A 15,801-nucleotide genomic window follows, 5' to 3' on the forward strand; every position below is an offset into this window, starting at 1 on the left:
ACTAAGAACCATGAGGTTGCGGGTTCGATCCCTGGCCTCACTCAGTCGGTCAAGGATATGGCGCTGCCGTGAGCTGTGGTGTAGGCTACAGACACGGTTCGGATCCTGCATTGCTATGGGTGTGGTGTAGGCCTGTGGCTGTCTGATTAGACCCCTAGCCTGGGAACCTCCACATGCTGTGGGTGAGGCCCTAAAAAAAAAAAATTATTCTCAACTTCTCATCTGAAGCTATGCACATTAGATGACAGTGAATAACCTCTTTAAAGTGCTGTGGGGGAAAAAGTCAACATAGAATTGCATATTTACCAAAAATAATCTTTTGGAAACTAGGTCAAAATTAAGTCTTCTTAAGTAAATAGAGACAATTATCACCAACAACAAACGTGCAGCATAATATATGATAACAGAAGTTTCTTTAGGCAGAAGGAAAATGATACCAAAGAGAGACTTAATTTAAATTAAGTACCCAAATGGTAAATATGTAAATAAATCTTTTCAACTTTCTTTGATAACTGTTTAAGGCAAAAATAACACCAGATATTATGACGTTTACAAAGCATGTAAAATGAATGAAAATGAAAGACAGAAAATTAATGACAATAGCAAAATAAATAGAGAAAAAAGAAACAGCAGAATATATATTTTTATATTAACTTCAAAGTGTACCAGAAACTTCACAAAGACCACAAAAGTTTGAATCATAAAATAAGCCAAAACAAATTTAAAAAAATTAAAATAGAGAGTATATTCTCTGATAAAGACAGAATTAAATCGGAATAAGAGAAAGTTATGCAGAAAGTCCTCCAAATATATGTCAACTACAATACAATTCTAAGTAACTGAAGAGTTAAAGAAATCACAAGGACTAACCTACAACACATACTTTGAAAAGCACTGGTTTAGAAGCAGGGGGAAACTATAACCCTCAGGCCTGCACCCTATTTCCATAAATTGAATTTTACCGGAACATAGCCACACCCATTCTTTTCTAAGCTGTCTATGACTGCTTTCAGACTACAATGCAGACCTGGAGTAGCTGTACAGAAACCTTATGGCTCACAAACTTATTTACTACCTGACTTGCTAGAGAACGTTTTACCAACATCTGGTTTAGAGCATAAGTTCTGGTACCAGACTGCCTACTGTTTAAACACTAGCTCCATCTCTCACTAACTGGATGACTATGGGCAATTGTTTAGCCTCTTTGTACCTTAGTTTCATCAACTGTTAAGTGAGGATAATAAAAGAACCTTATAGGGTTAATATAAGATTTAACATTTATAAAGGAGTTAGAAAAGTACCTGGCACATGGGTAATGTTACATAAATGACTGTTAGCATCATTCTTATGTTTACAATAAGCATGAACTAACTTTAAGAACCCATGCCCTCTACCTATCTGAATGAGAAATCCATTTATAAACCTAGTTAAGTTTCTGCAAATTATTATCATTTAAATCCCCAAACGGGTAAAGTGAATAGCTCACATAAAAAGATAGAGTACAGTTTGTATCTGAAACTCCATCCAATCACACTAGCAGAAAGCCCAAGTGTAGAAGAGGCGATTTGTTCCTCCTGGGAGTCTTTAATATTTGGAAACCAGAGCGTATCAGCAAATACTTAGCTAAAACAAAGATATGTACCTCTTGCTAAAGCATACTGTGTAGAGATTAAAATTTTATCAAATAAGGAATTGTTAGAGAGGCACTGTTAGTGAGGAATTGTTAGAGAGGCACTGCCCATTCTATCAACGCCTCTTCTCTTTGGCTAAGCTCATCACAAACACAGTGATCTCAACTGGCCCAAAGCTTTATTTATTTTATTTCATTTTTGAGCTTTTATTTATTATAATTGATTTTAAATGTTCTGTCAATTTCTGCTATACAGCAAAGTGACCCAGCCATACATCTATGCACACTCTTCTCAGGTTATACTCCCTCATGTTCTATCACAAGTGACTGGATATAGTTCCCTGTGCTGTACCGCAGGACCACATGGCTCATCCATTCTAAATGCAATAGTTTGTATCTATTAACCCCATATTTCCAGTCCATCCCTCTCTCTCCCTCCCCCTTGGCAACAACAAGTCTGCTCTCCATGTCTGAGTCTGTTTCTGTTCTGCAGATAGGTTCATCTGTGCCATATTTTAGATTCCACAAATAAGTGGTATCATATCTGTCTTTCTCTTTCTGACTTACTTCACTCAGTATGAGAATCTCTAGTTCCATCCATGTTGCTGCAAATGGCATTTTGTTCTTTTTATGGCTGAGTAGTTTTCCACTGTGTGTATGTACCACATCTGCTTAATCCACTCATTCAACTGTCGATTGACATTTAGGTTGTTTCCATGTCTTGGCTATTGTGAATAGTGCTGCAATGAACATAAGGCTGCATGTGTCTTTGTGAATGAAAGTTTTGTCTGGATATATGCCCAGGAGTGGGACTGTTGGATAATATATGGTAGTTCTATATTTAGTTTTCTGAGGTAACTCTATACCATTTTTCACAGTGATTGTACCAATTTACATTCCTATCAACAGTGCAGGAGGGGAGTTCCCGTCATGGCGCAGTGCTTAACGAATCCGACTAGGAACCATGAGGTGGCAGGTTCGATCCCTGGCCTTGCTCAGTGGGTCAAGGATCCGGCATTGCCGTGAGCTGGGGTGTAGGTCGAAGACGAGGCTCGGATCTCACGTTGCTGTGGTTCTGGCGTAGGCTGGTGGCTACAGCTCTGATTTGACCCCTAGCCTGGGAACTTCCATATGCCATGGGAAAGGCCCAAGAAATGGCAAAAAGACAAAAAAAAAAAAAAAAAAAAAAAAAAAAAGAAAAAGAAAAAAAAACAGTGCAGGAGGGTTCCCTTTTCTCCACACCCTCTCCAGCATTTGTTATTTGTAGTCTTATTAATGATAGTCATTCTGACCAGTGTGAGATTGTACCTCATGGTAATTTTGATTTGCATTTCTCTAATAATTAGTGATGTAGAGCATCTTTCATGTGTCTGTTGGCCATTCATATGTCTTCTTTGAAGAAATGTCTATTTAGGTCTTCTGCCCATTTTTCAATCGGGTTGTTGGTTTTTTGCTACTGAGTTTTATATGAGTTGTTTATATATTTTGGAGACTAAGCCCTTGCTGACTGCACAATTTACAATTATTTTTTCCCATTGTACTGTTTCTTTTTTTACACATTCTGTTGGTGTGCAAAAGCTTTTAAGTTTGAAAAGATCCCACAGGTTTATTTTTGCTTTTATTTCTACTGCCTTGGGAAACTGACCTAAGAAAACATTTGCATGGCTGGTGTCAGAGAATGTTTTGCCTATGTTCTCTTCTAGGAGTTTGATGGTGTCTTGTCTTATGTTTAAGTATTTAAGCCATTTTGAGTTTATTTTTGTGCATGGTGTGAGGGTGTGTTCTGGTTTCATTGATTTACATGCAACAGTCCAGTTTTCCCAGCTCTACTTGCTGAAGAGACTGTCTTTTTCACATTTTATATTCTTGCCTCCCTTGTCGAAGATTAATTGACCCTAAGTGTCTGGGTTTATTTCTGGAGTCTCTATTCTGTTCCATTGGTTTTGTATGTCTGTTTCTGTACCAGTATCACACTGCCTTGATTACTGCAGCTTTGTAGTACTGTCTGAAGTCTGGGAGGGTTATGCCTTCTGTTTGGTTTCTTTTTTTAAACTCAGGATTGCTTTGGAAATTCTGGGTCTTTTATGGTTCCATATAAATTTATGGATTGTTTGTTCCAGTTCTGTGAATACTGTCAAGGGTAATTTAATAGGGATCACATTAAATCTGTAGATTGCTTTGCATAGTATGGCCATTTTAATGATATTAATTCTTCCAATCCAGGAGCATGGGATGTCTTTCCATTTCTTTGAATCTTCTTTAATTTCCTTGATTAATGTCTTATAGTTCTCAGGATATAAGTCTTTCACCTCCTTGGTCAGGTTTATTCCTAGGTATTTAATTTTTGGGAGGTGCAATTTTATAAGGTATTGTTTTTTTATATTCCTTTTCCAATATTTCATTGTCAGTATACAGAAATGCTACTGATTTCTGAATGTTAATCTTATATTGTGCTACTTTGCTGAATTCATTGATCAGTATGAGTAGTTTTTGTATGGAGTCCTTAGGGTTTTTTATATACAGTATCATGTCATCTGTATAGAGTGACAATTTTACCTCTTTTCTTCCAATTTGGATATCTTTTATTTGGTTGTCTGATTGCTGTAGCTAGGAATTCTAGCACTATGTTGAATTAAAGTGGAGAGAGTGGGCATCCTTGTCTTGTGCCAGATTTTACTGGGAAGGCTTTCAGCTTTTCTCTGTTGAGTATAATACTTGCTGTGGGTTTGTCAGAAATGGCTTTATTATGTTAAGTTCTCTCTATATCCACTTTGGTAAGAGTTTTTATCATGCATGGATGTTGGATCTTGTCAAATGCTTTTTCTGCATCTACTGAAATGATGATATGGCTTTTGACTTTTCATTTATTAATGTGGTGTATGACATTGACTGATTTGCCTATGTGGAACCATCCTGGTGAACTTGGGATGAAACCCACTTGGGTCGTGGCATATGATCTTTTTTATGTGTTGTTGGATTCAGGTGGCTAAAATTTTGTTGAGAATTTTTGCATCTATATTCCTCAAAGATATTGGCCTCTAATATTCTGTTTTTGGTTTTGGGTCCTAATATCCTTGTCTGGTTTTGGTGTTAGGGTGATGGCAGCTTCACAGAATGTCTTTGGAAGTGTTCCTTCTTCTTCAATCTTTCAGAAAAGTTTAAGAAGGATGGGTATAAGCTCTTCTTTGTATGTTTAGTAGAATTCGCTTGTGAAGCCATCTGGTGCTCTTGGACTTTTGTTTTTAGAGGTAGTTTTTACTACATACTCAATTTCACTTCTAGGTTTGTTCAAATGCTCTATTTCTTCTTGATTCAGTTTTGGTGGGCTATATGTTTCTAGAAAGTTGTCCATTTCTTCTAGGGTGTTAAATGTGTTGGCATATGATTGTTTGCAGTTTTATGTCTTTGTTATTTGGGTTTTTTTTTTTTGTATTTTGCAGTATTCTTTGAGATTTCTCCTTTTTTATTTTTATTTTTTCATATTTTTAGGGCTATACCCATGGCATACGGAGATTCCCAGGCTAGGGGTTGAACTGGAGCTGAAGCTGTCGGCCTACACCACAGCCACAGAAACATGGGATCCAAGCTGCGTCTGCAACCTACACCACAGTTCACAGCAATGCCGGATCCTTAACCCAATGAGCAAGGCCAGGGATTGAACCCACATCCTCATGGATGCCTGTCAGAGTTGTTAACTGCTGAGCCACAACGGGAACTCCTCTTTTTTTCATTTCTTCTTTTGCTAGTTTGGGTTCTCTCTCTCTTCTTTGTGGTGAGTCTGGCCAGAGGTTTGTCAATTTTGTTTACCCTTTCAAAGAACCATCTCTTGGTTTTACTGATTTTTTTTTCTACTGTTTTCTGAATCTCTAGTTTATTGATTTCCTCTATGATCTTTATGATTTCCTTCCTTCTGCTGAATTTAGGTTTTGTTTGATCTTCTTTTTCTAATTCTTTCTAAGTGGTGGTGAAATTGCTGACTTGAGATTTTTCATCTTTTTTAAGGAAGGCCTGTATCGCTCTGAACTTCCCTCTAAGAAGTGCTTTTGTGGCATCCCATAGATTTTGAAGGGTTGTATTTTCATAATCATTTGTCGAGCTATTTTTTAATTTCCCTTTTGATTTCGTTGACCCATTGGTTTACTTAGTAGCATGTTGTTTTGTCTCCATGTGGTCAGTTTTTTCTCATTTCCTTTTCTGTGGTTAATTTCTAGTTTTATGCCACTGTGATCAGAGAAGATGCCTGAAATAATTTCTATACTCTTAAATTTGTTGGTTAGTTTTGTGCCCCAGTATGCGATCAGTCCTTGAGAATATTCCATGTGCACTTGAAAAGAATATATATCCTGGGTCTTTTTGGATGTAATTTCTTGAAAATATCAGTTAAGTGTAACTATTCTATTGCGTCTCAGAATCCCTGTTGCCTTATTGATTTTCTGTCAATAAGAGAATCTGTCCATGCAAGTGAGGTGTTAAAATCGCCTACTATTATTGTATTCGCATAAATTTCTCCTTTTATGTCTGTCAGTATTTGTGTATATATGTGGGTGCTCCTGTGTTAAGAGCATACATACTGCCAAGTATAATATCTTGAATTGATCCTTTTATCATTAGTGTCCTTCTTTGTCTTTTTTATGGCCTTTATTTTTTTTTCTTTTTTCTTTTTTTTATAATTTTTTTAATTTTCCCACTGTACAGCAAGGGGGTCAGGTTATCCTTACATGTATACATTACAATTACATTCCCCACCCCCTTTCTTCTATTGCAACATGAGTATCTACACAAAGTTCTCGATGCTATTCAGCAGGATCTCCTTGTAAATCTATTCTAAGTTGTGTCTGATAAGCCCAAGCTCCCGATCCCTCCCACTCCCTCCCCCTCCCATCACGCAGCCACAAGTCTCTTCTCCAAGTCCATGATTTTCTTTTCTGAGGAGATGTTCATTTGTGCTGGATATTAGATTCCAGTTATAAGTGATATCATATGGTATTTGTCTTTGTCTTTCTGGCTCATTTCACTCAGTATGAGATTCTCTAGTTCCATCCATGTTGCTGCAAATGGCATTATGTCATTCTTTTTTATGGCTGAGTATTATATGGCCTTTATTTTAAACTCTATTTTGTCTGAGTACTGCAACTCCCATTTTTCTGTCATTTCCCTTCTCATGAAATAATCTTTTTCATCCCCTCACTTTCAATTTATGTGTGTCCTTTGCCCTAAGGTGAGCCTCTTGTAGGCAGCATATTGTAGGCTCTTTTTTCTTCTTTTTTTGCAGCATATAGAAGTTCCCATGCTAGGGGTCGAACTGGAGCTACTGCTGCCAGTCTACACCACAGCCATAGCAACGCCAGATCAGAGCCACGTCTATGACCTACAACACAGCTCACAGCAATGCTGAATCCTTAACCCACTGAGCAAGGCCAGGGATCGAACCCACATCCTCATGGATACTAGTCGGGCTTGTTACCACTGAGCCACAACGGGAACTTTCTAGGTTCTTGTTTTTTAAATATCCTTTCTACCATTCTATGTCTTTTGATTGGAGCATTCAGTCCATTTACATTTAAGGTAATTATTGATAAATATGTATATTGCCATTTTAAACCTTGTTTTCATGTTGATTCTATGTTTCTCCTTTGTTCTTTTTTTTTGATTGGATGATTTCCTTTTATTTTATGCTTGTGTCCTCTTCTCTTTAGTTCTTGTGAATGTATTGTTTGGTTTTGAATTGTGGTTGTCCTATTTTTCAAGTATGTTAACTCCTTCCTATATCTGCCTGCTTTAGCCTGAGGATAATATAGGCTCAAACACATTCTTTTATATATAAAAGATCTGTATATTGGCTTAGTTAAGTGATTACTTTCCAGTTGTGATTTCCTCCATTCTATATCTTCTTACTTCTTTCCTATTTAGAGGAGACCTTTCAGTATGTCTTTTAGAATGGGTTTCGTATTGCTGTATTCTTTTAGTTTCTACTTGTTTAGAGAACATCTTTATTTCTCCTTCTATGTTAAATGAGAATCTTGGTGGGTAGAGTATTCTAGGCTGCAAATTTTTCCCTTTAAGACCTTTGACTACATCCTGCCACTCTCTTCTGGACAGCAGTGTTTCTGTAGAGAAATCAGCTGATAGCCTTAGGTTGTTCCCTTACAGTTAACTCTTTGTCTTTCTCCTGCTGCCTTTAGAATCCTCTCCTTACCCTTAACTTTTGCCATTTTATTATACGCCTTGGTGTGGGTCTGTTTGGGTTCAACTTGTTTGGGGCCCTCTGTGCTTCCTGTGTCTTGATAGCTGTTTCCATTAGATTTGGAAATTTTTAGCTATAATTTCTTCAGATGTATTTTCAATCCTCTTTGTCTTCACCTTCTGGAATCCCTATTATGCACAGATTGGCCTGCTTTATTTTATGCCATAGATCTCTGAGAGTGTTTTCATGTTTTTTCATTTGGTTTTCTGTCTGCTGTCCTGATTGGGTCATTTCCATTATTCTATCTTCATTTATTCTTTCCTCTGCATTATTCATTCTGCTTTTCAATGCCTTTAACTCAGCTCACATCTCTGCAAATAAATTTCCTAATTTTTCTTGGCTCCTCCTTATATTGTCTAGTTTCTTTTTAAAGCAATCTGTATTATTATTCTTATCTGCTAATTCCTTCAATAGTTTCATCATCTCTCTCTTTTTTTTTTTTTTTTCTATTTTCAGCTGCCCCACGGCATATGGAATTCCCAGGCTAGGGATCCGATCTGAGCTGCAATTGTCACCTATGCTGCAGATGCAGCAATGCTGGATCTTCCTTAAACCACTACACTGGGCCAGGGATCAAACCTGTGTCCTAGCACTTCCAAAATGTTGCAGATTCTATTACGCCACAGTGGAAACTCAACTCTCCTTTTTGAACTCAGTGTCCACTAGACTGTAGAGGTCTGTTTTGTTGTTTGCTCCTTCAGGGGAATTCTCCTGTTCTTATAACTGGGGATGGTTCTTGAGCTTCTTCATTTTGCTTATATTTTTCTTATTCTGTGAGTTTAGGGAAAACAACTCCAGTAGTCTTGGAGGGCTATTTATATGTGAGAGCACCCTGGTGCTCTTTTTTTTTTGGCATGAGGGCTGCTTTTGGTTTGGATGTCTTCTGTCTCTTTCCTCAGTGTGTGCAGGCTGTTACCCCCTTGATGAGGGGTGTGCCACTGTATGGCCTGCACTTTCTTCCAGGAAGATGGAGGCAATGGGCAGGGCCTGTAGCCAGTGCCTTGTTGCTAGGCCTTTGACAATGGTGAGGACCTGTGGGAAGGTGGTGCAGGCTGCTCCTGGTTGCAGGGCCCTGGCAAGTGGCAGTGACCCTCAGGGAGGTGTAGGCAGCACCCAGAGCTTTGGCAGCAGCAACAGCAGGGTTTGTGTGTTCTCAGGGGAGTGAGGGCAACAGGTGGCTCTTGGTTGCAGTGCCGTCCTTGATGCTGACCCCTGAGATGACTGGGCTGCAGGTGGTGCCTGTTCACAGATCCCTAGTGGTAGTGAGTCTTGCCTACCTCTGGAGTCTGAGACGGCTGCTGTGGTTTGTCCCACAGCCCATGCAAGAGACACCCCACCACCTGAGAGCCCACACATGCACAGGGAAAGATATTCCTATGGCAGCTCTGGCCCTCACCAACTATGGCGCCCTGCTTCTTCTGTGGGCCCAGGCCTCCTTTTGCACTCCCTTGGCTGTGGCACTCGGCTCCCCAGGCCATGGCGCATAGCTCCTTAGCCCCTCCAGCTATCTCCACACAGCCAACCTAGTCCTCTCCCCTCCCTGGAGCTGACCTCTGGAGCCTGAATCTCAGTACCCAGCCCCTTCTGGAGCATCTCAGGCTATGGTGTCTGGGGGCAGTGGTACCAATGGTCTGTGTGGCACTTTCTGCTTTGCCCTCCTCAGTCTGGCTGTTGAGCTTTTCTCCAATGCTTTGAGGTTCCCCATCTCTGTCCCAGCTGATCCTCTGGCCAGGTGTCCTCTCAGGGTGCAAGTTCTTTTCCTCTTTCACAGCTCTCTCTCCGGAGTCCTGTTCCCACCCTGATTCCTTTTTTTTTTCTCTTCTCTCTCTCTTTTCTTTTTGTTTTGCCCAGTTATTTGGAGGGTTTCTTGCCCTTTATGGAGATTTAGGGTCTTCTGCCAGCATTCAGTAGATGTTCTGTAACTGTTCTACATGTAGATCGGTTTTTTAAAATGTGTTTCTGGGAGAAGGTGAGTGCCATGTCTTACTCCTCTGCAACCTTGATCCTGCTTCCTGGCCCAAAGTTCTAAAACTCCATGTACCTCCAAAGAACCCCAGAGCATCTAGCTCTGTACAGGCAGTAACAAAATAGACCTGGGAACATATCTGCAGCCCTGATAAACATATTGTGGCCCAAACCAACCTCCCTGACCACAGGTTAAATAGTAGCAGAGGGGGAAAAGGCAGAAATAACCAAGTAAATAGCACCCCCTCTCCTAGTTTTCTTTCTTTTTTTTTTTTTACTTTATCATCCTTCGTCACAGGTGAAGAAGAGCATACAGAAAGTTTTCCATTGAAAGTAATGCTTTAATTATATTTTGGAAGACAGTAAGAAATTTTGGGGTAGAAAAATAAGAGAAAGTGCATTTCAGACCAAAGGATATCAAGATCAGAGAGGTCATGGTGCTCTCAGGAAAGAGCTAGTACTTTGGTGTGGCTGAGGAGAGGAGCTGCCAACTGAGAAACGGCAGCAGACAAGACTGGAGAGGTAGGCCAGAGCTAGGGGAAATAATAAGCTTTATTTTTTAATGAGCTGGAATAAAGAGAATTCAGTTTTAATTGTGTAATAAATAGTATATCTGGGAGTTCCCGTCGTGGCGCAGTGGTTAACGAATCTGACTAGGAACCATGAGGTTGCGGGTTCGGTCCCTGGCCTTGCTCAGTGGGTTAACAATCCGGCGTTGCTGTGAGCTGTGGTGTAGGTCGCAGACGCGGCTCGGATCCCACGTTGCTGTGGCTCTGGCGTAGGCCGGTGGCTACAGCTCCGATTCGACCCCTAGCCTGGGAACCTCCATATGCCGTGGGAGCGGCCCAAGAAATAGCAAAAAGATAAAAAATTAAAAAAAAAAATAGTATATCTATATGACATTCAAGGAGGGTATATGGAGTTGAGAAAAAATGCCAGGGCCACTGTTAACTGATACAGGAGTCAAAGTAAAGTCATGGATCTTGCTAGTCACCTAAAGAGAATAAGTACAATGAGGGGGAGGGTCAAGAGGGGGGCAACAGACTCATAGGAACACTGGCATTTAAGAAGCAGGCAGAAGGAATAGCTCCTTTCAAGATAACTAAGAAATAACTGTCAGATAGGGAGAAAGAAAACCGGATAAAATGCCTCTATCCTATTCCTCCTGATCCTATTCCCAAACACAATCTTGGCTGTGTCCACTAATTAAACTGGAAGTATAGTTGACCCTTGAACAACGTAGAGCTGAACTTCCTGGGTCCACTTAACACACAGATCTTTTTCAGTAGTAAATACTATAGTACTATATGGTCCCCGGATGGCTGAATCCACAGATGCAGAGCAGTCATGAATATGAGGGGCTGACTATAATTTCTATGCAGATTAATCCCTGTGTTGTTCAAGGGTCTCTAGCACACTAAATACTCAAATGAGAGAAGTGTCTTAATAGACACAACTAGATGTATCCATGAGTTCCTATAATTGTGAAACATATTTAAATAACAGACAATCAAACCTAAAAGACTCTAGCATGGGGGTGGGGGGGATTCTTGGGATCTCAGTATTTATTACATAAGGACTAGTTGTTACAAGCGTCACAATATAAAAAATCACAAATTGTACAAAATATCCAGGGCTTAATGGAGTAAATACTGGTCAAATCATACATAAACCCATTAGAAACTAGGATCTGGCAGAGCAGTAGAAGAGAACTCAGAATAATACAATAAGCACTTGAGGGATATCTAGATATCCAGAGATTACTAAAACAATCTGAAATATCAGTGAATTCCTCTAATATTTTTGCAAAAGTGACTATCTTCATAATCACTGCCAAACAACAAAGATAAACAAAAGCATTTTATTTTGTACCAGCATATAATTGAGAAAATTAGGTTAAAAAATCAACTTTAGTCTTAGCTCATTATATGTATCTGCAGAGTTTTAACTTAGATTTTGCTAAATATGGGAATGTGTTTTTATAAATTATGATTGTATTTTCAAGATAAAGTATCAAATTCCCCACCTCATACCCACTCTCTCTCATTTACTAAGAAATTTTACTCCCTGTTTGATATGGACTTATATAGCCTTTTCATGCCCTAATTATTCTCAGTAAGGTAGACTTCCAGTATTAGCATGAACAGTCAATCCATTTAGAAAAACCCTTTGGGAAAAGAAAATTCAGCATACTATCAACAGGGAAACTCATTCATTGGGTAAATCTTAATTGTTCACTTACAGTTTCAAATGTAGTAGAAAACGTAAAAATTACACAGTATTTACTAGTTGGTATTTCATAAACAGCTTATAGATATTAGTGAATAGATATGTTCTGAAATATGTTTTTTAATTAAAGCATCTTCTCAGTAACATAATTTCAGAAATTCTCTTAACTTAATCTTCACTTGGTACCAGTTCCTTACAAGTTTTAACTGTACTTAAGATTGATGAATTCTGCCTGAAATATAAATAACCACCTCCTAAGTTCCATATTTGGGAGGCAGTAGAGCATTGTGGTTAAAAATATGAGCTTTTGAGTGTGACTGACCTGAGTTCCCGCTCTGGCTCCATTTACTAGCTGTGTAACCTGGGGCAAGTTATTTAACCTCTCTAAGTCTCAGTTTCTTTATCTGTAAAATAGAGATAATAATAATATCTATTTCACAGGACTGCTGTGAGGATTAAATGAGAGAATGCAGGCTTATCACAATGCCTGGCACTTAGTATGTGCTCAGTAAGTTTTAGCTATTAGGTTTTTTTATAAGCCTACATTTTAAAGTAACACATTCTCATAAAGACCTGTGATAATAAAACTCATGTACCCAAGACTTTCCTTATAAATTGTTTAAAGTAGGCAACATTAAAATCTTTCAACTAGTAAAAGCTGTGGGCATGATTTCTTCTTGTATATATAAGAGAAATTCCGTAGCAATGCAATACATTACATCTAGAAAGGGCAATTTTAAAATTAAGAATAAAACATCTAGGAGTTCCTGTTGTGGCTCAGTGGAAACAAGCCCAACTAGTATCCATGAGGATGCAGGTTAAATCCCTGGCCCCACTCAGTGGGTTAAGGATCCAGCATTGCAATGAGCTGTGGTGTAGGTTGCAGACGCAGCTCAGATCTGGTATTGCTGTGGTTGTGGTGTAGGGTGGCAGCTGTACCTCCAATTTGACCCCTAGCCTTGGAATTTCCATATGCCACACCCACAGCTCTAAAAAGCAAATAAATAAATAAATAAAATAAAATAGAACAAAACACCTGTATTTAAAGTATATAGACATTTATAGTTAAAACACCTTGGATATCATAATACCTTTTGGTAAATGATTTTTAAAAACAACTTTGTTGGTTTGTTTCATAAAATATAATCTCCTATGAAATAAGATATTATTCTCTTCCTTTTAAAAAAGAAAATGAAATTCTGATATGAGGACATTAAGGGACTTGAAAAATAACAGCAAATATGGAACACAAATTAAGGTTCTAGAATTGCCAATCACTGCTACAGTGATTCTAAACCCGAAAGCACATTTCCCCCCAAATAAAAGAGCTTAGTTAAATCTTAACAGAGCTCTTACCAGACTCTTAACATAAAGTCATATTAATCTATGCTACTCAGAGAAACTGTTCCTCAGAGATATAAACAAAACATCTACTGGATATCATTTTCAAGTAACTAGACCAAAATGTAATCTGTTCCTATAAAATACCAATCTACAAAATCATTTTTAAGAATGAAAAGCAAGCAGGTAACTAAAATTTTTCTAAAAGTTTTTTAAAGTCTAATTTTCATGTAAAACTTTCAAAAACTATAAATTAACTACATCTGCAAAATCCAACTTCTTACCACTTCTTAAATGTGTTTTAGGTATAACGAGTTCAATGAAAGCACCACAAAAGAGCTCTTGGCTTAATTTTTTTTAAAAAATCAATCAATAGAAGTAAATAATAATTTGGGAATTGATTTGTTTATATCTTTTGTTATAAACTTTGATTTTATATAGAAATAGCTTATAAGACTGCTTAACTATTTTCATTTAAAAATGTAATTTTAATAGAAACTTTAAAAATAACTGAAAATTAAAACATATACAGCTCTACTTAGAGAAACTTCATTTTCTTAAAATATCTTCCATCTTTCCTATCAATATGTACTACCTGGAAAGGCACTGTATGTAAAATTTTCCAGAACAACCAAGAAATATTCTACTGAGACAGAATCATTTGGCTTTCACAGAATTAATTTAGCTGAGAAGTTCTGGATACAATGATAAAAAAACCTCATTATTCTTTTTCTTATTTACATCTACCACTCACCCCATCTACCCACTTCCACCTTGAACAAATTCTTTCCATCAATTGCTTTCTAATTTAATATTTATAGATTTATAATAATTTCTTATAGTTCACATTAAACACTATAGGTTAGAAAGAGAAAAAAATCATCACATACCTGTCCATCTAAGTCGAATGCTAAGCAGGCTATACCATGTGTATGAACATCCTTTAGAACTGATATGGTCTGCAGAGTGTATGAATCCCAAACACAGATATAAGGCTCTTTCCCAACTTGTCCTGTTGCTACCAATACTCGTTCAGGATGCAATGCAAGGCTGAAAAATAAATAAAGAGATTTTTTTTTTTGGCTGCACTCACAGCATACAAAAGTTCCCAGGCCAGGAATAGAACCTGCACCACAGCAGCAACCCAAGCCATTGCAGTGACAATGCCAGATCCTTAACCCACTGTGCCACAAGGAAATTCCAACAAACAGATTAAAAATTGCTTATAGAATTTTCATACCAATGTAAAAATTAGACTTCAAATATTTATCCATTTAAGTTACTTTGGATTTAAAGTAACTTCCACTGGAGTTCCTGTTGTGGCTCAGTGGTTAACGAATCCAACTAGGAACCATGAGGTTTTGGGTTCGAACCCTGGTCTTGCTCAGTGGGTTAAGGATCTGGCATTTCCATGAGCTGTGGTGTAGGTCGCAGATGCAGCTTGGGTCTGGAGTTGCTGTGACTCTGGCGTAGGCCAGCGGCTACAGCTCCGATTAGACCCCTAGCCGGGAACCTCCATATGCCGAGGGAGTGGCCCTAGAAAAGGCAAAAAGACAAAAAAAATAAAAAATAAAAAAATAACTTCCATAAAAATCCTAAAAATCCAAGCTAAGAATTACTACTTCAATGGTTAAGCTAATAAATAGTTGATGACAGACTTCATAATCCCTGTAATACAATATAGTGTATATGAACTTCTCAAAAAAAAGAGCATTCTTACAAGGAGTCAACTGAACCACAGCAACAAATCTGCACCAACCCTACCACATACCATTTTCTCATTTGGTGGTCATCTGTTTTTAAGCCCTCTCTGCCATTTACTCCTTTTTTTTTTTTTTTTTTTGGCTTTTGAGGACCGCACCATAGTATATGGAGGTTCCAAGACTAGGGGTCTAATCAGAGCTGTAGCCACTGACCTACGCCACAGTCACAGCAACACGGGATCCGAGCTGCATCTGAGACCTACACCACAGCTCATGGCAACGCCGGATCCTTAACCCACTGAGCGAGGCCAGGGATCAAACCAGCAACCTCCTGGTTTCTAGTCAGATTCATTTCCGCTGTGCCACGATGGGAACTCCCCATTTACTCTTTTATTGTATAAAGTTAGACCAAATCTTAGTGTATAAAAATAGCATTTAGCAGCACTCTTATGATAACATTAATATTACACATTCCACTTTAAAAAACAGAAAAGTCACCCATAATTCACAGAAAGTAGTCTATAAGTCTTTAAAAACAAGACAAAGGCCAAAACAGTTGGTAATGGTTTATGTATATCAGCAGAAGGCAGGGAATGAATATAAATTTCTACTTGATACATTTTTCTACAAGAATATTTAGATGATCAGATTCTCCTTTGGGAGGAAAAAAAAAATCACTCCTGATACCA

General features: G+C 38.3%; 1 protein-coding gene across 1 annotated transcript in view; it reads right to left on the bottom strand.

Moving 5' to 3' along the window:
• Positions 1 to 15,801, bottom strand: part of EML5 (echinoderm microtubule associated protein like 5) — a 193,516-nt gene that overhangs the window by 148,489 nt on the left and 29,226 nt on the right. The window contains 1 exon segment of the mRNA XM_021099592.1: positions 14,300 to 14,459. Coding sequence (XP_020955251.1) covers positions 14,300 to 14,459 — 160 coding nt within the window.

Source organism: Sus scrofa, chromosome 7 (genome assembly GCF_000003025.6).
Source record: "Sus scrofa isolate TJ Tabasco breed Duroc chromosome 7, Sscrofa11.1, whole genome shotgun sequence".
NCBI lineage: Eukaryota > Metazoa > Chordata > Mammalia > Artiodactyla > Suidae > Sus > Sus scrofa.